Genomic DNA, 24206 nt, shown 5'->3' with positions numbered 1-24206 from the left:
GTGTTCGTCGATGGGATCAAATGCAGAGCATTACTAGACACAGGTGCGGGTAGTTCTTATGCGTCAGCGGCTCTGATTGAACGGCTTAACAAGCGACCAACTCATATCGAACATAGACAGATTGACATGATGCTTTGCTCAACAGTTCAAAAGGTACAAGGGTATTCAGTAACGGTTAAAAGTGTTGATGGGAAGTTTGAGATGATGACGAAGATCAATAAGGTGGACAAGGGTGTTCTACTCACAGTCCCAAATCCGAATTATTGAGAACTGATCAGCAAGTATCGTCACCTGCAGGGAGTGGTCATGGATGACGATGACAAGAAGAGTGAGTTACCCATTCATGTAATACTCGGCGCCAGCGAGTACTCAAGGATCAAAACTGAGACGAAACCTAGAATTGGTCAGCCGTCTGAGCCCATTGCTGAGTTCACTATGCTGGGGTGGACGATGATGTCCACAGGGAGAGAAGCCGCGCTATCCAACGTTTATTTGACGAAAACATCGGCAGCGGACTACGAACAACTCTGCTCTTTAGATGTTTTAGGACTCGCAGATAGACCAGAAGCAGACCAGCAAAACGTGTTTGCCGAATTCTCTGAGCAACTGAACCGAAGTGACGAAGGTTGGTACGAATCGGGTTTGCTATGGAAGCCGGGTCACGATCACCTGCAATCGAACGAACGCGGAAGTATCAGGAGACTACAAGGTCTAGTGAGGAAGTTGCAGAGAGAGCCTGGTCTGATAGACAAGTACGATGAGATCATCCAAGAGCAACTCACTGAAGGGATAGTTGAGAGAGTCGTAGACGAGCCAAACGAGAGAGTATTTTACATCCCTCACAAACCTGTGAAAAAGGAAACTGCCGTGACCACAAAACTCAGAATTGTATTTGACGCATCGGCTAAGCCAAGTGAAGATAGTCCGTCGTTAAACGAGTGCTTAGAAACGGGGCCTCCCTTGCAGAATCTGTTGTGGAACGTTCTTGTGCGAAATCGCCTAAAGCCAGTAGCCTTAGCAGCTGACATCAAACAAGCCTTCTTACAAGTACGCATAAGACCTGAAGACCGGGATGCACTACGTTTCCACTGGCTCAAGAACAAGGACCCTTCAGTTATTGAAGCCTTGAGATTCACGCGAGCGCTCTTCGGGTTGGTCCAGTCGCCATTCTTGTTGGCGGGAACACTAAAGTTGCACTTGCAAAGCCTAAGAGAGAAATACCCAGTGGAGGTAGACGAGATCTTGAGGAGTCTATACGTTGATGACGTCATCACGGGGGGCAACACCAAAGAAGAGGTTCAGGACCTGAAGACGACGATCATATCAGTGTTTGGGGATGCTAAGTTTACCATGCACAAGTGGAACTCCAACGAGCCTCAGCTAGAGAGTGAGAATGTTGTTCCGGTGCACGAGCCTCAGCTAGACGGTGAGAATGGGGTGCCTGTTGATGAACAGCAGAGTTACGCAAAGCAACAGTTGGGAGTTAAGGAAGGTGAATCCAAGATATTAGGTTTGCCGTGGAACAAGAGAGAGGACACAATTGCAGTGACTTTCCCTGAGGAACCTGTTGATAACACTAAGAGAGGAATGCTACGATTCTTAGCTGCGGTGTACGACCCGCTTGGTGTAGCGTCGCCCACAACATTAGTGGGAAAGCTTCTATACCGCGAAGTATGCGACAGTCGACTACCGTGGGATGAGAAACTGTCAGACAGAATTGGACAAGAGTGGCTGAAGTTTGTGAGGAGCCTCCCCAACAAGGTTGAAGTACTGCGGAGCATACCAAGGTTCAAGGAGCCGATCGAAGGAGTCCAGTTGCATGTATTCGGTGACACAAGTGGAGTTGGTACATCAGCGGCCGTCTATGCAGTGATTACGCAAGCCTCCGGGGTGAGCAAGGGCTTAATAGCAGCAAAGTCAAGATTAGCAAAGAAGAATCTTACAATTCCAAGATTGGAACTTGTGTCCGCTCACATGGCCGCTAACCTTGTGGAGAACGTGAGAGTCGCACTTGAAGGATATCCAATCAAGTCAGTCCATGGGTGGAGTGACAGTACTGTCGCACTCCACTGGATCAAGGGGGGAGGTACTTACAAACAGTTTGTGGCCAACAGAGTCCGCAAGATCAACGACAAAGATTACATTGAATGGAGACATGTCGACTCCAAACACAACCCAGCCGACATAGGAAGCAGAGGCTGCAAGGCAGATCAGCTGTGTAATGTGTGGTTGCCGGGACCACAATGGTTGTCCAAGCCAGAGGAGTGGCCGGGAGACGTAGTGACAGAGCCTAACAAAGAAACGGAAGCAGAAGCTAAGCTTACTAAGGAGGTGTTTGCAGTGGCAGTGGAGGCGAGGGACGACTTCGATGAAGTGCTGGAAAGGCATACCTTCTGGCGAACGATCAGAATCAGTGCATGGGTCATGAGATTCCTTCAAAATTGCCGGAGCAAGAAGTGGAACCGAGTAAGCGGACCCTTGACAACAGCTGAGACGGAGATACAGGTCAAGTGGTGGATAAGGCGGGAGCAGCAGAGACACAGTGTAACAGACAAGTTTCTGGAAGACCAAGAAAGGCTCAACCTTCAGAAGAATGACCAAGGAATCTATGTGTGCAGAGGAAGAATTCAAGGACATTATCCGGTGTATTTGCCACCCAGGGTAGTCTTATCAGAAAAAATGGTGCAAGACGCCCACATCTTGACGCTACACGGGGGAGTCGGCCTAACGATGGCGCATGTGAGACAAGAGTATTGGATTCCCCGTCTCCGGCAACTGGCGAAGAACGTGGTTAACCACTGCTATGGGTGTAAGAAGTTCCATGTGACAAAGCTCCAAAATCCACCGCCTGGAAACTTACCAGTGGATCGTACAGAGGGGACATTTCCGTTCCAAGTAGTAGGGGTGGACTATGCCGGGTCCATAACTTACAAGATTTCGAAGAAGAAAGAAGGCAAGGCATACATTTTACTGTTCGCATGCAGTCTAACGAGAGCTGTCCATTTAGAGTTACTAACTGACCAGACCACTGCTGGTTTCATCAGGTGTTTGAAACATTTCATTGCGAGACGGGGGAGGCCTACGAAGATTTATTCGGACAATGGAAGAAGTTTTGTGGCTGCATCCAGGTGGCTCAAGAGTGTTATGAGGGAGGAGAAATTGCAAGACTATCTGGCCCACCACAACATCCTTTGGCAGTTTAACCTCGCCAGAGCCCCATGGTGGGGCGGTCAATTTGAACGGTTGGTTGGAGTTGTGAAACAGTCATTTTACAAATCTATGGGACGAGCGTACCTGACATTCGGAGAGCTTGAAGAAGTTGTGCTTGAGGTGGAGGTGGCTGTCAATAACCGCCCGTTATCCTATGTTGAAGATGATGTTGAACTTCCGGTGCTAACGCCAAACGTCATGATGCACGGGCTACCTAACCTCCTGCCAGAGGAGGATGCAGAGTCAGTGGAGGATGTGGAGCTACGTAAGAGGACAAGATACCTCCGTCGCTGCAAGGACATTCTGTGGTCAAGGTGGACTACAGAATACATCAGAAGTTTGAGGGAGAGACACAATCTCAAACACAAGACCAAGGTGCTGACACTGAAAGTTGGAGATGTGGTGCTAATTCAGAGTGAGGAGCGCAACCGTGGAAAGTGGAACATTGGAGTTGTAGTGAAACTCATCAAGGGGCGTGACGGCGTCGTCCGAGCAGCGAGGTTGAGAGCGGGGAAGTCCTACTTGGAGCGAGCAATCCAACAGCTATGTCCAATGGAGCTGTCGTGCGACGTACGGGACACACAGTTGAGAAATTCGGTGCAGCTTAATCCTCGAGCCAGAGAGTTCGCCCCTAGGCGGGCTGCTGTAGCTGTGGCGAAGCGGATCAGAGAGATTGCAGAGCAAGAGAACAAGTGAACAGACCCAGGGACGAGTGGGGTCATGAACTGTTAGAACTGTTAAATCTGTTAGAACTGTTAAATCTGTTAGAACTGTTAAGCCCATGGAGCTGTATGTTCGATTTGCTCCTCTTGCGAGAACTGATTCAGTGACTTGCGGAGTCACGAACTATTAGAACTCTTTAAAACTGTTGCTGTTATATAAGCATGGAGCTGTGTGATTATATTTGCTCCACTTGCGTGTATCAAATAGGGGGAGAGTGTCGGACCCGAAATGGGGTTCCTGTGGTGCGTGTGTGACGTAAGCCGAACCGGTCAGGACCGGTTTTGGCACTAGAACACGAGGAGAAAAAGAGCGAGCGATCTTGTGAGTACGAGCGAGTTTATCAAACGAGAAACGAATAAATTTTGTTGAAATCATCGCAACAGCATTTCTAAACAAATTGAACAGGGTGTGCGTATAAGTAAAATTGTTGCTCATTGGCGCGTAGTGATAGCTACATATATAACAAGTTTTATTCTTATGTATTTGTCATATCTATTAGGTGATAAGGAAAGTAAAAGGAAACAGAAATCCCCTAGAACAGCTGCAGCAGCTCAAGTGGTTGTCATGAGAGAACTCAAGTGGGATCATCAAGTATGTACTATTATTTTTATTAATTTTATGATTTCTGCTCATTCAGCCCCAGTCACTTGGCCCCTATTTGCAGGGTGTAAAGAAAGTCAGTTTTACAGCCTGCCATTCGAGCAAGCTGTAGCAAGCATTTACTAGCCCAAAAGTCATTTCAACTAGCCCCATTTTAACCCTTTTTGATTAGCAGGATTGATTACAATCCTTCTGTAATTATTTTTTAACTTTGTAATTTTTGAGGGCTCTAGGTTAGAAAACTGTAATAGGTTATTGCGCTTCCCTCTCTAAATAAAGTCATCGTAAATTGTATTGTATTGTATTGTAATTTGAATTTTCCCAAAGCACAGCACTTACCCGTCGGGCAAGTTAAGAACAAAAATCACTGGCCGATAGCAAAATCCACTAGCCTTAGGATATCGGACATGACTTTCTTTGCACACTGTATTTGTAAGTCATTCATCGTAAATGACCTAATTAAGTCCAATTCCACATAAACACTGCCTCAACGCTGTTGAAATTTTATTAGATGCCCCTGTCTAATTCTTGGTTTGCACGTGGCGTCACTAAAAATCAAACTAAGAAACTATCGATTCTTCTAAGTTGCTACTTTCACGAGGTATTACAGCGCCTAACACCTTTATAATTTATGAACAAATTTTTGGTTCCAAAGGGTTCTTGAATTTCCAGGCTTTTGCATGGCATGGCATTTAGCTGATGGCCAGGAGAGCTCTTATGTGGGTTAAAAACATTACCAATTTTGGGAGATTTTGCTATCTAAACATTCCTTGTCTCAGAATAAATATTACTTTAATCTTTATGAGTTATTCAAGCGAAGAATTCATGCCTTAGTAAGAAAACTCGAAAACAGATGTTTCTGTTGGTATCTGGCGGCTATATTGGTGTCCCTGAAAGGGACTCCAATATGGCATTTCCATACAAAGCTTTATAAATTTAGGTAAATCGTTTTTCCAAATATCTCACATTTGAAATATTGCACAGACCTGAGTTTTGGCAAGATGTTTTTGAAATTTTTTGTCTTCTTTCATTTCCCAGATTCTAGATGTTATGTATTGAATGGTTTGCATTTTTATTTTTCACTGCATAACAGTGCAAACCGAGAAGAGGTAGACAGCTCGCCTTGAGAATTACTCCAAAATACTAGGAATTAGGAAAAAGGTGTAAAATCATTCAATTCATTCAGTTTCTTGCTTGATTAACAAGGGTAAATGCGTATTTCATCTTGCTCGATGTTAAGTTAAAAATGAGGATAGACTAATGATGGCTACGCAATAACAACGAATGTGGATTCTAACATTGATGTTGGGATTTGAAAAAGAGCGATATGGATCTCTAGAGGGCCTGGACGTATCAACTGATGGAGTGGATATATCACTATTTTTAAACTCTCTTGATATTTTTGCCAAAAGCAAGTTAGTTTTGTTGAGCTTGTTACAGTTATGAGAATAAACGCCTCTGTCGTTTAAATTGCCTCCTACATGTATCTATTAAACGCCCCCACTTGGACCCCCTAGAAGTAACTAGACGCCTTGGGCATTTATTAGGTCATTTACAGAAGACCCCCAAATTAAGTCATTAATTTTTTATTATTTTAGCCCCATACAAGTAGATGAGATAACGTAGGCTCTTACGTTTCTGTTATCATATCAGTTTGTTATTCAAACAAGACATTTAGGTTTCAAAGAAGTTTAGCTTATCCTCCTGTCCTCCTCACAGATTTTGCCGATTGGGTAAAAAGTGCAAGATCCATTTTGTGAAAAGTGCTCCTTCCCAATCCTTGTTTATGGCCGACTGGTATGTATAACAAGTATTTACTTATGTACTCATCTTATTAACTACCAGCATGCAAAGAAAGTCGTGTCCGATAGCCCAGGACTAGTGGATTTTAATATTGTCATCAGGCTAGTGAATTTTGTTCTCAATTTACCCTATTGGCAAACGAATTTCTTTTAGGAAATTCACATTACAGAAGAACTGTAATCAATCCTGCTCATGAAAAATTTTTTTCGGCCTAATTAAAATGACTCTTGTAAAGCAATTCAAAATAATCAAAAATGATGATTTTTCCCTGTCTTGTTGTGCAATGTCTTTTAGGTCTCGTCATGTTTGGAGGGGAGTTAAATTTGACAAGTTTTGTCCTAGAAGCTGGGGCTCAAGAACGTATGAAAGAACATGGGAAAGATCCACTATGGAAAATCAAGTATGAACAACATTTTATGAATAAAAAAATTATTTAAGAATTTCCTTGATTAAGAGTCAAAGTGATGTTATAAAGTCATTTGGTTGATAAGACCAAGTATGACATTATACAAACTCTTCATGTATTTTTGACATGAAGAGTTTGTATTATTTTTCAATACTTCTAATGGAAGTACATTTGTACACTATTTACTGCCTGTGACAGAGGAGTTGTTCGCAAGTAAGTCATACTCTGTAGTAAATGACATGCATTAAGTGATCTCTTGACTAGCCATTAACAATATTAATTTGCAACTATTCTTAAATCAACAGATGTCAATTACTGTTAAACGTCTAATGTATGTAGCCACCCTCTTTTTAGCCAGGGCTACTAAAATTATCAGTAAATCATTGAAAACAGAACATCTGTTAATATTATTGTCAGTGCTTCCCCTGAAGGCTTCAATCAACAGAGGTTAGACTGTAGGTACAACTTGTTATTTTTAATAATTAAATTCAAATCTTACTTTGTAGCTGTCACTTCCTTCCAAAAAATTCAGCCCTATTAATTTCAGTGAAAATATTGTGAATTTGTGCGTTGCTATATCAATGTTGAAGTGTACACACATTATGAGGCCGGTTTCTTTAATTCTGCTTCCAAAGCCAGTTGCATATTTGTACAAAATGAACCTTAAATTTATATAATTATATATTTTTGGTCTGTGAATTTGATCAAGATTGTTCATAATTTGTTCTTACAGATATCGACGTTTTCCTGATCATCACGAGTTTGTAGAGGATTTGTTCTGTCACTCAGATGCTGTGGAGGACATTGATATTTCACCTTATGATGAATGTATCTTTAGCTCTATGCATTTTAAATGTACTTCTAGTTCTCAGCAGACATGATTGTGCATAGCCTTATAGAACATAACCAACATTTCAGGATGCCATCTACAGTTTCTTTGCAAAGTTATATCTAAGGAACGAGCATAGAAATTCTGTTATACTAATGATGTGTCACTACTCACCACCCGGATCTAAGTACAGGTAGTGGCCAGTACCAGATCCAGACCTTGAGATAAGGGGGGGGGAGGGGACCCGGTCATCCAGACCCTTAGATAAGGGGGGGGGGGGCGGTCCAGTCTCCCAAAAAATTTTTTTTGGCCCTCTGTTTGGTCTAAAAATAAGGGGGGGGGGCCAGGCCCCATCCCCTGGAGTCTCCACTAGTGGCACATCATCAGTATAGAATTTAAGAATATTTATGGAGATCAGTCTGGAGAATTTGTAGGTGGATATTGGGCTTAAAGGGGTAAGGGCTTTGATGTACCAGTGGCACATCCTCACTTAAAAATCCACAGGAAGAGTAATCTCTCTCGTTCCCTATTTTGACTATGGTTTCATTTTGTTCTCCTTAATATAACTTTCTTAATAGATTTAGTAACAGCTTCAAAGGACCAAACTGTTGGTGTATATCGACTGGAACCACCAAGTCACGGCATTACAGAGTATGGAGAGATAAGATAACAACAGAGTACATCAGCCTTCTGTTGACTGCCTGCAAGCGTCTACAGATCCCAAAGTCAGGGTCAACCCCTGAGGAAAGGGTTCTGAAAATTCAGGCGTGTTGGATTTTGTATAAAATGTACTGGATTCTTAATGGGATGTGGCCATCGTTGTTGACATATGCAAGCTATAATCATGGAAAGGAAGCCATCAAATTATCATAGTGTACGTTACACACTATATAATGGTGGTGACTATCAGTTCACAAAATAGCCTTGGCCAGTTACATGTAGTAAGCTTGTTTGCCATGTTTGATCAGAGGGCTACTCACTTACATTTGGGGGAAAGTGAGATATTATGCAATCTGAAGCTGGAATAAGGACTTCTCAAGCTCATTAATAATTTTATTCATAATTCGAGCCCACCAGTCAACACCTGTATATACTACATCACGTGGATGCGTTTGGATAACCAATGAAAAACCAGATAAAAGTCTTTAAAGATTTGGATACAAGATCCAAATTTTGACTGATTCTAGAAAAATGTGTGACATGTGACATGTGACATGAATAAATTAAATTATTCTAAGTAAATAACGTCTCATGCAAACAACAAACATTTATTTCTTTTAAAGAATGTAACAGAATAGTTGGGTAATTCACATATTATCACAGTTCGAAATGTCCCAAACCTATAGGAGGAAACAACACAAGTCACACAAAGTTAAAATGCAAAGCTCAAATAAAACCTTTCAAAATCAGTTGAAATGATACCTTTTGTCACTAACAGGCAAAGGATTTAATGCGTCCTCACCATTTTTCTCTACCAGGAAACGTTTAAAGCCACAGACAATCGCCTGTAAAGCTTCAGAGAGCGATATCATCCACCTGACTTATTTGCAACCTCCTGCACAAACTTGGATAGCCCTTAGTTTAGACTTTTGGAATTAGTGATTTCAATGCTTTCAGTCAACTCTTGCACATCCACACCAATGTCTTCACCTTTGAATAGTCCTCCTGGCTCAATGGTGCAAATCTTGAGCGCTTTTTGGTCTTGCCTTGCTCAAAAAATCTGTAACGCTCATTTGTTCTTGTAAACTGTAGAAAAAGTTTTGGGCATCTGAAACCTTCAACTTGACTCATCCATGTCGCACAAAAACTGAATATTATGATAAACAATAAATTAAGTTGGATGACTCCCAAATGACACATTCCATCCAAACAGTTGTTATCACATTCTATAGCTATAGCTATTGTTTAATCACCAAAACGAAACAACAATAAATGAATAATAATGGCCAGCCACTTGTTTAACAAACTATACCAAAAACTCGTGCTTCGTGCTTCGTGCTTCGTTGAGGTATCCAGACACCTCAAAACGATAAAAGCACTCGGCCTTCAGCCTCGTGCTTTCATCTGTTTCTCGGTGTCTGGATACCCCGATGAAGCCCACACACTCGTTTTTGATATATTACTTAAAAGTTAGTCAACAAGGGATTATACTATTAATTTTGATAATTATGCCTAGTAGCCAAGGTGCAGTTAAATGTAGCAATCAGTCCAGTACTTCAGGATTTTCCAGTCGTTAGCCTTAAAAGAAATCAGTCTTAAGAATGAGGATATTGTTGTTAAGAAGCTTGCCCTTACTCAGGACTGGCACCAAGAGCTGGGGGCCAGGGATTTCTCCTGTGTCCGGCTCCTATGAGCATGATCACCAGCTACTTTTATAAGGAACAAAAGAAAACCAAAACCCACTAACCTTCCTAGCTAGTTGTTTAATCCCCCACCACATACTAATTGCATATACCCAGCAACTTGAAATCTTAGTGCCAGCCCTGCCTTACTGTTATTTGGATCCTCAGCAGTGCCGTAGCCAGACCAAACGGCCAACCGAGGCAGGCGGGAGTTGCTAGGGGGGTTCGGGGGCATGCCCCCCCCCCCCCCCCCCGAGAAATTTTGAACTTTAGTCTCTCGGAAATGCGATTTGCAGCGTTTTCTGGGCCTTTCGGTAACTTTTTTTCGAGTTAATTTAAGTGGAATTTAAAAAGCAATAATCAGAAACAAGCTACATAATCTGGGTGACCGTTAACCTCGCCAATGGTTTTGATCAGTATTTGTTCAAAAAAAATTGAGTTAACGTACGTAGCCCCTTGAGATCGATGATATGGTAATTTTTTCATAGTATATTGACTGAATTGCTGAATTCTTTGTAATATCATGATGCGTTAAAAATATCCGATGATCGCTTATGTAAAATAAAAATGATCGGGGAAATTCGTCAAAATTTTACCGAGGCGAGTGCCTCGGTTGGCCTCATACTAGCTACGGCGCTGCTCAGAAACTTTCCAACAAGGATGTTGTCTGGATTACAATATTAATATTACCCTCAGTGGGTGTAACACAGTAAACACAAAAAGTGTAAAACTAAGTATTAAAGAGTTCCTTACAATGAAAATTGGGTATAAACTTTATTTCATGGCGGAAAAACTAAGAAAAATACAACTTGTTTATCCAATTTTTTTTTCTTTTTTTTTTCACATCACCCTATTCTAGACTTTGCCACTCAGAGATCAGTCTTTTATTTATGAAAAATATTACTCTTATGTGGCACATCCTGGGCAAATAGGCATGCAGGCGTACCCCCCGTCGTTTTTTTTTTCTTAGCCCAGAAATCCTTGTGGTCGTTACGTAGTAGGATGTTCGCGTGACAAGCACGGGAAAGGTTGCGTGACAACCAAATGAACATCTGTGTGGCACCCAACTGCTGATTTCGTTCTTTCTGTCGGGTCTTTTGTGTTCTCCTTTTGTCCTCATTTATCTCCTTTTATTCTTAACCCTTCAAGTTTCGTAAGTATGCTGCGTACTCCTTTGGAAGAAGATCCTCTCCTTCAAGTATTTCATTGAGATAAATTTGGCTTGGCTTCAACCCACCTTTGACACATTCCTTATTCGCTTCGTACGCAATCGCATCTACAACTTCCCCGTTTCTCTTTTCCACTTTAACGATCACTCGGTGGAAACGATTGCCTTCATGAATGTGCTCGTTATCCATTTTGCATATGCTTCCCCCATGCTTCCCTTCTCGCAGATGTATAAAGCGCCATGAACCGCGGAACCTTCGTCTGGGGTGATATTAGCGTAACCAAAACCATCATCTTTCCAGTTGGTATTGAAGACGAAGCGATATCCGCGAAGCACTGCACTCTCGCGAGAAGTAAATTTTGCTCCACGTTCTTTCATTTTTCTTTCACTTAGATTTGATGCAAAAGCAAAATACAGCTCCTTCCCTTCCATAATGTCCTATGATCTCCAAACGTTCCAGGGTGAGATGTGTGGGGAATACCGAGAGGTACACCACGTTGCAATTTTCCCGACGTTATTTGGCTCTATTTGATAAGAAAAGCGATGGTGGGTCGAGGGGGGTGGGGAAGAAACAAAGGGAAAATGTCCCCCGCAAAAATTCATGCAAATGACGGGGCCCCGTGTCAGATTATAGCCGGAGGAAAAATTTCGTGAGTAGCAGCGCATGACTCACTGGCACGATTTCACATGTACACAGGCTATAAATACCCGGCAAACTGAAAGCGGAGCTGGAAAGTTAAAATGCCTTCTCTTAAGCTCCAGAATACATGCCTACCAGCCATTAATTATGCTCCAATTTTCTAGCATAATATATCTAACAATAAAAATCGTCGACTCTCCTCTATGCCCAAGAAACCACAACCGCTCATCTGCGAAGCCATTCTTGTTTTGCTGATAATTTTCGCTTGATAATTCTGAATGAAGATGGAATACTTTGAAGCGATTAGAAAAAGGGATTTTGTAGAAATTCTAGAAAATTTTCTGTTTAGTTAAGACCCTTCCCGACTGCCTAGCATATAGCCACAGCGAATTTTAAAATAACTGTATATAATTATTCGATTTAATTTGACCCCTCTTTAGCCTGAATTTTAGACGACTGGTTTTTACTCCCTCCTCTGAGGTAGTAAAATCGACTCGAAGTAATCGTCAGAAATTCAGGCTAACCCCTAATATGTTTTTTTTTTCATGGATGGCTGTATTTCGGGAGCTATTTCTGGAAGCACTTACGTCACTTTTGTTGACGTAATCAAAATGAAACTGAAAGCTAAAGGAAGGGAAAATCCCATTTAATTAGGGTTGATTGTTGCCTATAGGTAAGTTTTGTGCAAGTCCAGTTATTTTGTGAAGGAAAATGCAATTGACTTTTATACTGACTTGCTTTGCAAAATATTATTTCCTCGTAGACTTGTTCGTCGAGACAAATCAAGCGAACTATCAAGACTAATCGGGAATTTATATCTGAGGTAGGCATTGCATTAGCTGAAGCTATATACTCGAACTACACTGTTCCTTTAACTTAAAACGGCATTTGGTCATTTATATCGCGGAAACTTTTCTCAAAGTATTCTATCTTCATTTAGAATAACCAAGCGATCACAAACAAAACTCGCTTCGCAGCTGAGCGGTTGTGGTTTCTTGGGTATAGAGTAGACGCTGTCAGACGCTGTTTCGACAATTAGCCTAGGAATAATTTCGTGAGTAGCAGCGCGTGTTAATAAGCATTTTTTCTCTTTCCCCAATATATTTCGTTTCGTTTCGTTTCGTTTCGTTTCGCAGAATAAAATAAGCCGGGCGTTACTCACGGGCACGATTTCAGAGAAGCTAAATACCCGGTAGTCTCAAATTGAACATGGAAAGTGAAAACGCCTTCTCTTAAGCTCCAGTATACATGCATATATATTAGCCATTATGCTCAAATTTTCGAGCATAATACAGTCGAACCCCGCTATTTCGAAGTCCCAAGGGAAGTGGAAAAAAGTTCGAAATATCGAGGTTTCGAGATAACCGGGGAAGCGTAAAATTCGTAACAATGAATCATTTTTTAATAAAATACAGTACAGTATGAAGAAAGACACTGATAAAATAAAAATACAGTAATTATATGTTGGATAAATCAGCAGATGCTGTTGCATTGAAAAATCTTTGAATGTTCTGTTGTTTTTGGTTTTTGCTAATACTTTTGTCGATCGTGAATGACAACTGGCTTGTTTGCCGTCGAATCTCGGCTCCCTCAACATCAAACAAACTGTAGCCTGAGAGAGTCTCGATTGCTTTGCTTGACGGGCCTCACTCTTCGTTGGTCGCTTAGGAGTTTCTTCTTGTTGTTCATCTTCATTTCCATCATCGTCGTCACCCACTTCCACCTGCTTTTCTTCACGAAACTCTGCGAGGATGTCTTCATCGCTCAACGAACCAATGTCAGATATTAATAAGCCGTGTTGTCTATGATCTTTCAGTTCGCAGAGGACTGTAGGATTTCATCTCAGCCCTTTCACTGATTTATTCACAGGCGGCCCAAACTCACGTTACGAGGGAAGGATGTAATGTAATTTACATACCATGGGTGACCAGTGTCGCGTTACAGGTGACCGTTGAAAATATAAGAGACTTTGTATGAGAAATATATTACTGGAACGCTAAATAACGCTAAACCTTACTTTTTCTTAAATGAAATGAATAAAAAAGACTTACCTCCAATGTATTCCACTGCGTTTAGGTGTCTGTTTGTCGTTTTACTGTTTTTTTGGCTCTATTGCGTAACCACTGTTACTTCTTTCACCACTTCGTTCTTAGCCTGTTCCAGGCTCCGAGATAGTGGTCCCCAGTATACGATCTGAGAGCCTGGCACGGCTACTTCGTTCTATGAAAGGAGTAACAGTGGTTACGCAATAAAGCCAAAAAAACAGTAAAACGACAAACAGACACCAAAACGCAGTGGAATACATTGCAGGTAAGTCTTTTTTATTCATTTCATTTAAGAAAAAGTAAGGTTTAGCGTTATTTAGCGTTCCGAGATCTCAGTAATATATTTCTCATACAAAGTCTCTTATATTTTCAACGGTCGCCTGTAACGCGACACTGGCGCGTCACCTATGGTATGGCCGCCTGTGATTTATTATGCATACATGTCCGTTCTCATAGTAGTCTGCTACACAGCCGTTTTTAGTGTCTGCGTTGCGTGACGACATAAAAAAAAGGCTGTCCAGAAGAGTCATATTTATCATTTGTGTTAAATTATAAGGGCAAGCTGTGTACAGAAATCTTTTTAAACCGGCTCATCCTCGGACGGGTGTATTTGAAAAGAACTTGCAATCTTCCTAAGTGACATGACACAAAGAAATTCAAAGACGTCAACGTAACAGAGCCATAGTAGCTAAGGACAATAGGAAGTAAAAAAAAAAAAAAAACTCCTCAAGTTTTTACACGTACCGATTCTCCATGCGCCTTCCTTTGCGCACACCAGGAAAGTTGATGTTAGCGAATTTCAGGGAAAAAATTAGGGGCAGTCTGAGACTCCGACATCGAAAACCACAAATAAAAGTTTTCTGGCGGGAACAATCTACATTAGGTTTCTTATCTAACTAAAAGCTATCTATAGACAAATTCATTTTTTAACTCCTGCCACGAAATTAAGATTGTTCTCGATTTTTGCTGACCATCGCTCTTCAGCTGAAACCGAGCAGGGCAAGGAGTCAGGGAGGCCTTTCCTATTTTATATGAACCATAATTGTAATTTTCTGAAATTCCACAAGCTTGAAATAACTGGTGGTATAGAAATATATATTCTTTTCATTTGCTGTACATTTGTATTCCGCTAGCAAGAGATTTTAAACCTTAGAAATAAGTTCACTTTCCGAAATTTGACTTTTCTGAATATTTCTACTGGCCCAATTTGTAGTTTGTTGCCCAAAACTTTAGTATTTTCAATGGAGGGTAGATCAATGTACCAAGACTAGATAGATAATATACACCATGTTTAAACAATGGTAAATCTGTTTTCTTTTTTCATTTCGATCACTGATCACCAAAAATAATGTCTTTTTCCTTTTTTAGGAGAAGACGCCAGTTTATCAAGTCACATGACACAACGATAAAAAACAAGTAGAACCATCACTATTTGAAGCAAACCAAATGCGACTGTGATCATGAACAAAAACGAATAATTATTGAGAGCTAATAAATAAGCTTTTACTCGATGTTTTAATTTACTTTTCATTTTCGTTATCGTACGTTGTCTTACATATAGAGAAATGGTACCAACGAAAAAAAAAAAACAAAACATATCTACACTTTTTTTCAGCAGAGCTGAAATGGCAAAGCAAGCAAAAAATGTGAGAATTAACACTATCTTCGGGAAAAGCAGTGCGTAGATCTTATCTGCAATTTGTTAGTGGAATGGCTGCGAAAGGACAAACAGAAGCCACCTGTAATCTTGGAAATACCAACAAGATTGCCGATGAAGTTGTGGAGAGGACAGAGGAAGAAAAAGGGAATAGTACTATTGGTAACTCCTATGTTAACTTTAAAGATTTCCAGAAAGCCATAGAGTACCATGAACGACACCTCAAAATTTCCAAAGAAGCAGGAGACAGGGCAGGAGAAGGAAAAGCGTATTGTAATCTTGGCGACGCCTATGACTGTCTTGGAGATTTCATGAAAGCCATAGAGTACCATGAACGACACCTTAAAATTTCCAAAGAAGTGGGAGACAGGGCAGGAGAAGGAAGAGCGTACGGTAATCTTGGCAACGCCTATGACAGTCTTGGAGATTTCCAGAAAGCCATAGAGTACCATGAACGACACCTCAAAATTTCCAAAGAAGTGGGAGACAGGGCAGGAGAAGGAAGAGCGTACGGTAGTCTTGGCAACGCCTATGACAGTCTTGGAGATTTCCAGAAAGCCATAGAGTACCATGAACGACACCTCAAAATTTGCAAAGAAGTGGGAGACAGGGCAGGAGAAGGAAGAGCGTACTGTAATCTTGGCAACGCCTATCACAGTCTTGGAGATTTCCAGAAAGCCATAGAATACCATGAACGAGACCTCAAAATTTCGAAAGAAGTGGGAGACAGGGCAGGAGAAGGAAGTGCGTACTGTAATCTTGGAAACGCCTATCACAGTCTTGGAGATTTGGAGAAAGCCATAGAGTACCATGAACGACACCTCAAAATTTGCAAAGAAGTGGGAGACAGGGCAGGAGAAGGAAAAGCGTACTGTAATCTTGGCATCGCTTTAAGAAATCTTGGAGATTTCCAGAAAGCCATAGAGTACCATAAACGACACCTCAAAATTTCCAAAGAAGTGGGAAACAGGGCAGGAGAAGGAAAAGCGTACTGTAATCTTGGCAACGCCTATCACAGTCCTGGAGATTTCATGAAAGCCATAGAGTACCATGAACGAGACCTCAAAATTTCCAAAGAAGTGGGAGACAGGGCAGGAGAAGGAAAAGCGTACTGTAATCTTGGCAACGACTATCACAGTCTTGGAGATTTCCAGAAAGCCATAGAGTACCATGAACGACACCTCAAAATTTACAAAGAAGTGGGAAACAGGGCAGGAGAAGGAAGTGCGTACCGTAATCTTGGCAACGCCTATCACAGTCTTGGAGATTTGGAGAAAGCCATAGAGTACCATGAACGACACCTCAAAATTTCCAAAGAAGTGGGAGACAGGGCAGGAGAAGAAAGAGCGTACTGTAATCTTGGCAACGCCTATCACAGTCTTGGAAATTTCCAGAAAGCCATAGAGTACCATGAACGAGACCTCAAAATTTCCAAAGAAGTGGGAGACAGGGCAGGAGAAGGAAGTGCGTACTGTAATCTTGGCATTGCTTTTAAAAATCTTGGAGATTTCCAGAAGGCCATAGAGTACCATGAACGAGACCTCAAAATTTCCAAAGAAGTGGGAGACAGGGCAGGAGAAGGAAAAGCGTACTGTAATCTTGGCAACGCCTATCACAGTCTTGGAGATTTCATGAAAGCCATAGAGTACCATGAACGAGACCTCAAAATTTCCAAAGAAGTGGGAGACAGGGCAGGAGAAGGAAGTGCGTACTGTAATCTTGGCAACGCCTATCACAGTCTTGGAGATTTCCAGAAAGCCATAGAGTACCATGAACGAGACCTCAAAATTTGCAAAGAAGTGGGAGACAGGGCAGGAGAAGGAAAAGCGTACTGTAATCTTGGCAACGCCTATCACAGTCTTGGAGATTTCCAGAAAGCCATAGAGTACCATGAACGAGACCTCAAAATTTCCAAAGAAGTGGGAGACAGGGTAGGAGAAGGAAGTGCGTACTGTAATCTTGGCAACGCCTATCACAGTCTTGGAGATTTGGAGAAAGCCATAGAGTACCATGAACGACACCTCAAAATTTCCAAAAAAGTGGGAGACAGGGTAGGAGAAGGAAAAGCGTACTGTAATCTTGGCAACGCCTATCACAGTCTTGGAGATTTCCAGAAAGCCCTAGAGTACCATGAACGAGACCTCAAAAATTCCAAAGAAGTGGGAGACAGGGCTGGAGAAGGAAGTGCGTACGGTAATCTTGGCATTGCTTTTAAAAATCTTGGAGATTTCCAGAAAGCCCTAGAGTACCATGAACGACACCTCAAAATTTCCAAAGAAGTGGGAGACAGGGCAGGAGAAGGAAGAGCGTACTGTAATCTTGGCAACGCCTATCACAGTCTTGGAGATTTCCAGACAGCCATTTACTGTTATAAAAACAGTGTCATTGCCTTCGACTATATCAGGGGAAATCTCATATCTAATGACGAATGGAAGATTAGTCTTGGGAGTACGTATGATAATGTTAATTTGAGGCTCTGGGGGCTACAGTTTAAGCAAGGTAAAGTCGTCGAGGCACTTTTAACTGCTGATCATGGACGTGCCCAAGCTTTAAATGATCTTCTGGAGTTCAAGTATGGGTTTAAAGTGTTGTCTCGAGAAATAGGAACATTCTCTGCAACAACACCTGACATTCTTAATTACCTACCGTCAGATACAGCTTTTATAGGTATTAACGAGGAAGGAATAGTTCTCTGGGTGAACAAGAAAGGAAACGAAATCAAAACTAGGAAAACTCAGATCGATATCTCCGTCGAAACCTATTTTCAGTCTCTACTGGAGACTGCACTTGAAAAAATGGGTGTGAGAGCCGATGTTAACTGTGAAGATCGTTCATTAAGGAACCCAAGCGATAACAAGTTAGCAGAAAAAAGATCCAGTCAGCCAAGGTCTCATTCCTCATCTTTTGAGCCAAAGTCATTACAAACATTTTACAAAGTTGTTATGGACCCTATAAGAGACTTACTCCAAGGCGATGAGGTTGTGGTTGTTCCACAAGGACCTCTTTGTTTGGCCCCTTATGCTGCTTTCATTGACCTGAAATCTAAGTACCTCTGCGAAACTTTTAGAATTCGCCTACTTCCCTCACTTTCTACTCTACGATTAATCAAAAATTGTCCAGCAGATTGGCACAGCAACACTGGCGCTCTTCTCGTCGGCGATCCGTGGGTACAGGAGGTAGTTTATGAAGGAATGAGGCTAGAGCAGTTGGCGTGGGCGGAAAAGGAAGTGAAGATGATTGGGGAAATACTTCAAACTGAACCTCTCGTTGGAATGCATGCAACAAAAGATAAAGTGTTAACACGCATCTCCTCGGTTGCTCTGGTGCACATTGCTGCTCACGGTAAAATGGAAACAGGAGAAATTGCCTTGGCCCCAAACACCAAACGGTCATCCTTGAATCCAGCCAGGGAGGACTATCTCTTAACTATGAAAGATGTTTTAGAGGCGCAGATTAGGGCAAGACTTGTTGTACTCAGTTGTTGTCATAGTGCTCGGGGAGAAGTCAAATCTGAGGGTGTGGTCGGTATTGCACGGTCATTTTTAGGTGCTGGTGCTCGCTCTGTTCTGGTGTCCTTGTGGGCGATCGACGACGAAGCTACTATGGAGTTCATGAAAGTTTTCTACCAACAACTAGTCCATGGACGAAGTGCTAGTGAGGCTCTCAATAAAGCCATGAAATCAATGAGAGAATCTGACCGCTTTAACGCAGTGAAGTACTGGGCGCCGTTTGTTCTCATTGGCGACGATGTAACGCTCGAGTTTGAGGGCATCCAATAAATAGCAAGGTATTTTGGGATATTTTTAAACCTTGGATCATATTACGTGCTTTATGAAACTTAATTTTAACAAGGAATTGTTTTTGCCATTTTATTGAGCAACGAACTCAACCCGGTGCCACGTAGCGTCAATCTGCCAATCACAGGTCAAGTTCACAACAACAAAGGAGTCTGACTTTGCTAGTTCTTTTGGCAGTTAAAGAATAGAAAATTTATTTCAAGGCTCATGATTTTTTCACCTTTCAAAGTGTCGGTGGCCCCGTGTGAGTTCGTTCCATTGCAACTTACGGTCGAACCTGACGTAAGCGACGACCCAAAATGCGAAGATCAAATTTCTGGTCGCTTAGTTTACGGGAGGTGGTCACTGCATTATTAAAGTCTCCTGCAGATGGTAAATCCTCTACTAAGCCTTCCGGGGGTTTATTCATTTTAAGAACGTTCTTGAGGGGAGAGGAGTTTATTTACTTAAGGGAAGATTATGATATCCATTCTCCATAAAGAACTATAAGAACCTAAAGTGGAAAAGCTCAGGCAAATGAAGTCGGAGGTCATCAAGCCGAAGATCAAAATCAAATGCGAACTTTCAGCTCATTAATATTGGATGATCAGTCCACTTGAAAGAGATAGGAAGTTTAAAATTTTCCTCTGAAAAGGGGAGCCTATTAGAGAGGGGGGCTTTATAGAGAATTTACAGGGGCACCCAATGGATCTGTTCCTCAAAATATCTGTTCTTCATGCAAATTTTTGCTGGCTGGGAGATGTGGAAGAAATAATAGTCCTTGGAAGGAAAGTGTTGCTGGGAAAAAGATAATTCAGGGTGTCAGAGGGGATTTGAAGTCTAGAATAGCTGATACGGGTTACTGGTATGGGTTGCTTACCACTCAAGATCTGAATTGTGCCCTATGAAACTTCCCAGTAAGTCAGGTTGCAGGTTGTAAGGTTGCTGGCTGGGAACTCTTCCATCAGTCTTGCTGGGAGTGAGGAACAGATAATTTTTTTCCAGCAATCTCCCAAAATGCTTAAAATAGTCTCAGAAAACTTTATTCACGCTTTGTTGTTGTTTTTAGGTCTTTTTCTCAAAATTTCCCGTTGGGTGCCCCTGAATTTATGGTATGCAAGTTTATTTAAATGTGCAATAAGTCTAATCATTGGTTGAAGTTGCGAGTTTAAATGTGACCCTTTGCTCTAATAGATTTAGGGCGTGTTCGATTCACTGTATTCCGCGTCTCAAATAAAAATAAATGGAATAAACTCGCTAGAAATCACTTGTTCTGTCTTTCATTGTGCTTCGATATCTACAAAACGGCAGCATTCTGATCTAAATAAACTTTAAATGGTTCAAAAATTACTGCATAGAAGAGGTTTGTAACAAAATTTTTGCGTATTCTTATCGCGGAGTACGATCAATCGAGCGCACTCTTGGAAGGCAGTTGTCAAAATGTTATGCCTCGCCAGATGAAGTCACTATACTTTTCTTTTGTTAGCTTGCTAACGTTGCTTTGTGCTGTTGTTGTTTTTGTTGCATAGGTATGATGAAGAATGCAGTAAAGCAGTTCCTAACTATCTGAAGTTGAAGTCAGTTTCTTATTTTGTCACAATTACGAGGTGGAGCGTTCATCGCAAGAATAGGAACTCTTTATCCAGAAGAGAAAATTAAATGCTGGTACTAAATAAGTTGAAGCTTTCCGTAGTCTGAAAATTATGGTGTACGTTTCGTAGCTTATTTTGCGACCAGTCGTGTGGACTTGAAACTTGTTTACAGTCACCTGAAAATATCAGGAATCTGTAGCTAATTTCGGCTATTTTCATTTATACCACATTGGACAGAGGCAATTTAGACTACTGTAGCAATTTAATATAGTTCGTCACTGTTATACTATTTACACTGTTGTAGTTTTTAATTCTTTTGGCAGATTAGTGTCTAGATTGGTCTCTATTCTAATATTAAAGTCAAATACCCTGTTCAGTCATTATGTTAAATCACTAATGATTGTAGTTTTACATTTACTCTTCTTTTTGATGGATGAAGGATTTCTATTTCATAGCCCAGGCTTTTTTGCGTTCCCCACGTTGTTTTTACCGTCAAGTTTTCTGTTTTCTCTTGTCGACACCTTTTACATACAAGAGGTTAAGCCACAGAGAAAAAAGAAAGACAACTAACTAGGGAACTGATTAAACTCCGTAATTGTTTAGTGCCTGGTCAAAACAAATTGAAGAGTCCGTTGATCTCTGTTTTGTAGAAAAAAAGAATTTCCAAGTTTGATCATGATTTAAGTCTACTTGACTTTTAATTATACATCTGTAAAGAGAATACGTTTTACACCTGACCTAAACTGTGCCTCTAAAAGTTAACTTCTTTAAATAAATTTACCGCTTTGTGTTTCTAAGCTGGTGTCTATAATAAGTGTCAAAGCAATGATGTGAAACTTAATTTTACACGAAATGGAAAATTGAACTAACTTAGATAAAATAAATAAATAAATAGGATTCCTCATGAGACAGAAAGTTTCTGATAGGGTTGTCTATTGATACCACCTGTTGAATGTAGCAGGCGTAGCAACTTCAAAAAGCGTTGGCGTACTCAACAAAGCAAGGGCAAGAAGTGTAGCAAGCAAACGTAGCAAGGATAGCAAGTATAGCAAATGAACTGTAGCAAGCGCAGCAAGTGTATCGTGGCAAGCGTATAGCAAACGGAACAAGTGTAGCTAGCAAGCGTAGAAAGTGTAGCAAGAGTAACAAGTGTACTCATACATGAGGTAAGACGTTACCGTTAAAGCAAGCAATGGATACCAGGGGTTTTTCCCCCGCTGCTTCCGGCGTTTAAATCACGGATCTACGTTTATACCACATGTTCGCATTTCTCGAAAATCCCGAAAGACTTGGATCATTAAACGAAATCGGATTTCTAGCAGTTTTTTGACTATATTTTGGAAAGCGCCAGCTATAAAATGGAGAAATAAATTGGGAAAATTTGTCTAAAAAGCTAATCCCAAGTGCTAGGAAACAAACTTGAAAAATTATGTTTGGCCATGAAAAGTTTCACGCAGTTTTGAGGGACGCACATCCTGTGGTTTTCATATTGTCTCATTCCGTTACTGTGACTTCACCAATTAAACGTCAGAACCTCTGGGAATGGCTGGAGTCCGGTTAATAGAGGTTTGGCTGCATCTTTGTCTACCTGTTATAAGTAATTCAGCCCCCCAGCAAATGTGAAAGCAGCACAAACCAGTTGCAATCTTTGCACGATTAAAATGGACAACCTTCCTCAGTTCCAGAATATTTTTGTCACATGACATATTTTACATTGAAAATCTGTACGTTTCTCGTCTTTATACCCTTTTGAGGTTCCTAGTGAATTAATTTCTAAGGGGTACAAAGGAAGTTTGAATAAAAAGACAACGTTCGTACCCCTAAACTGAACTATACCGTAAAAGATCCATTAAACCCCTGGAGTGTGTGAGCGTCTTGGGAAATATTTTGAAAATATATACATTTCGATTTCGTCCCCGAAGTCAATCTCAATATTATAAAAGGTGGTCTTAAACTTCCGTAGAGAGCTGAGATTTATGCCCTTCTGCCTGATCTTGACTGGGATAAAACGATTTCAGCAAAAATAATTAATAAAAAAAATCCTTCAAAGGCGTTACCCCTATTATGTGTATGATTGAACTAGATATAGTGCGTGCTTAGTAGGGTTGGGAGTAGTATAAGGGAGGGTAGGGTTGGCTAGAGACTATTAGTAAGGGCTTATAATCAGAAACTGCGCTTTTATTGGATTGTTTGCACTGGTGACTCATTTAACTTGAAGTTTACTCTGATGACCAAACGATTTTTTTAAAACTTGAAAGGAATTCTGCTGCCTCATACAGAAACGTCTTTTAGACTATTTTTCTGCTAAAATTCCCTTTATATTTTCCTCTTAGATATAACATTTAGTGTACATTTATGTGGAGAAGGTTGGCGGCAATTTTATTTTGAGCCACTTTTGACGGAAAAAAGACGTGTAAATCCCTATGACATAGCTGCTCTGACATTTGATGTCAGAGAGAATTTATCGTTCAGGTATTGCATGTAACAAGAAAGCGTCACAATAAAATTCCAACCCAAATTTAGCCTGAAGTGTTAGCCGCTTTCTCGCCCGACACATTACGCTAGTTAAATTACCTTAACATCCAGTCCCAATGTCGACAGAAACGCGAGTCCCGTTTGCTACTAAACCGACTTGAAAAATGCTTCTCGGGCCCTAAAGGTTTTCAAGAGTTTTGAGAAACGCACGCTTGAAAAGTTTTATAGGGAGCTCTGAGAAAAGAACGTCTGGAATTTATTTCTGGTCAACTTAAACTTAGACTCTTAGTCGTGGACGTAACGAAACTTTAGCTTGTGTTGAGTCTCATGGGTCATTGATATGTCAAACTTTTACCAACCTCATCTTTCAGATGGGGTTATTATTATTTCCTTTATAACATTTCCTAACATTTTTTTTTTGAGGGAGTTGTGACTCATGTCTTAGCTTATCTACGGTCAGCGTTTTATCGAACTCTTTTAAAAACAAAGTAAATTATGATACGTGACTTGATAGCTTATAAACATAGCTGAGTTTTTAGTTCAGATATTTTGGAAGAAGATAATGAAAAATTCAGAGACTTTTTTTGGATAGATCTACATCAGATATTTTTGAAGCCGTTCACTAGCAGGCTGCAGTGCTTTTCAGGTCTACAATAGTCAGCTGCACCTAATGTTGTAAACTTGGTAAAAAATTATTTGCTGCACGTTCATTCAACTTTACTATGAGTTCAGTTCACATGTATAAATCAACCCCTTTTCACAACATACTCATGCAGTGTTCAGTTGAATTTTTTGTACTTAGAGTTAACGAAGCTCCTTCCATGTGGTATTGTATTTACTATATACATACTGAGACAGTCATCATTTTTGCGGCCTTTTTATTTCAAATCTTTCCAAAATACTAAAATTTGCCGCTACACACCGCGAAATGACAACGAAA

General features: G+C 40.9%; 2 protein-coding genes across 2 annotated transcripts in view; both read left to right on the top strand.

The window, feature by feature from the left end:
- The window catches only part of LOC140922328 (uncharacterized), a 43250-nt gene extending 21681 nt beyond the window's left edge, over positions 1 to 21569 (top strand). Inside the window, exons 2-3 of the mRNA XM_073372320.1 lie at positions 15531 to 19210; positions 20729 to 21569. Of these exons, the coding sequence (XP_073228421.1) occupies positions 15531 to 19202 (3672 nt within the window). The 3' untranslated portion in view covers positions 19203 to 19210; positions 20729 to 21569. The remainder of the gene's footprint in view (positions 1 to 15530; positions 19211 to 20728) is intronic.
- The window catches only part of LOC140923399 (uncharacterized), a 224262-nt gene that overhangs the window by 86645 nt on the left and 113411 nt on the right, over positions 1 to 24206 (top strand). The gene's annotated exons all lie outside the window — the stretch shown is intronic.

Source organism: Porites lutea, chromosome 13 (genome assembly GCF_958299795.1).
Source record: "Porites lutea chromosome 13, jaPorLute2.1, whole genome shotgun sequence".
NCBI lineage: Eukaryota > Metazoa > Cnidaria > Anthozoa > Scleractinia > Poritidae > Porites > Porites lutea.
Note: the sequence above shows the minus strand (reverse complement) of the source record. Positions and strands in the feature narration are given on the sequence as shown.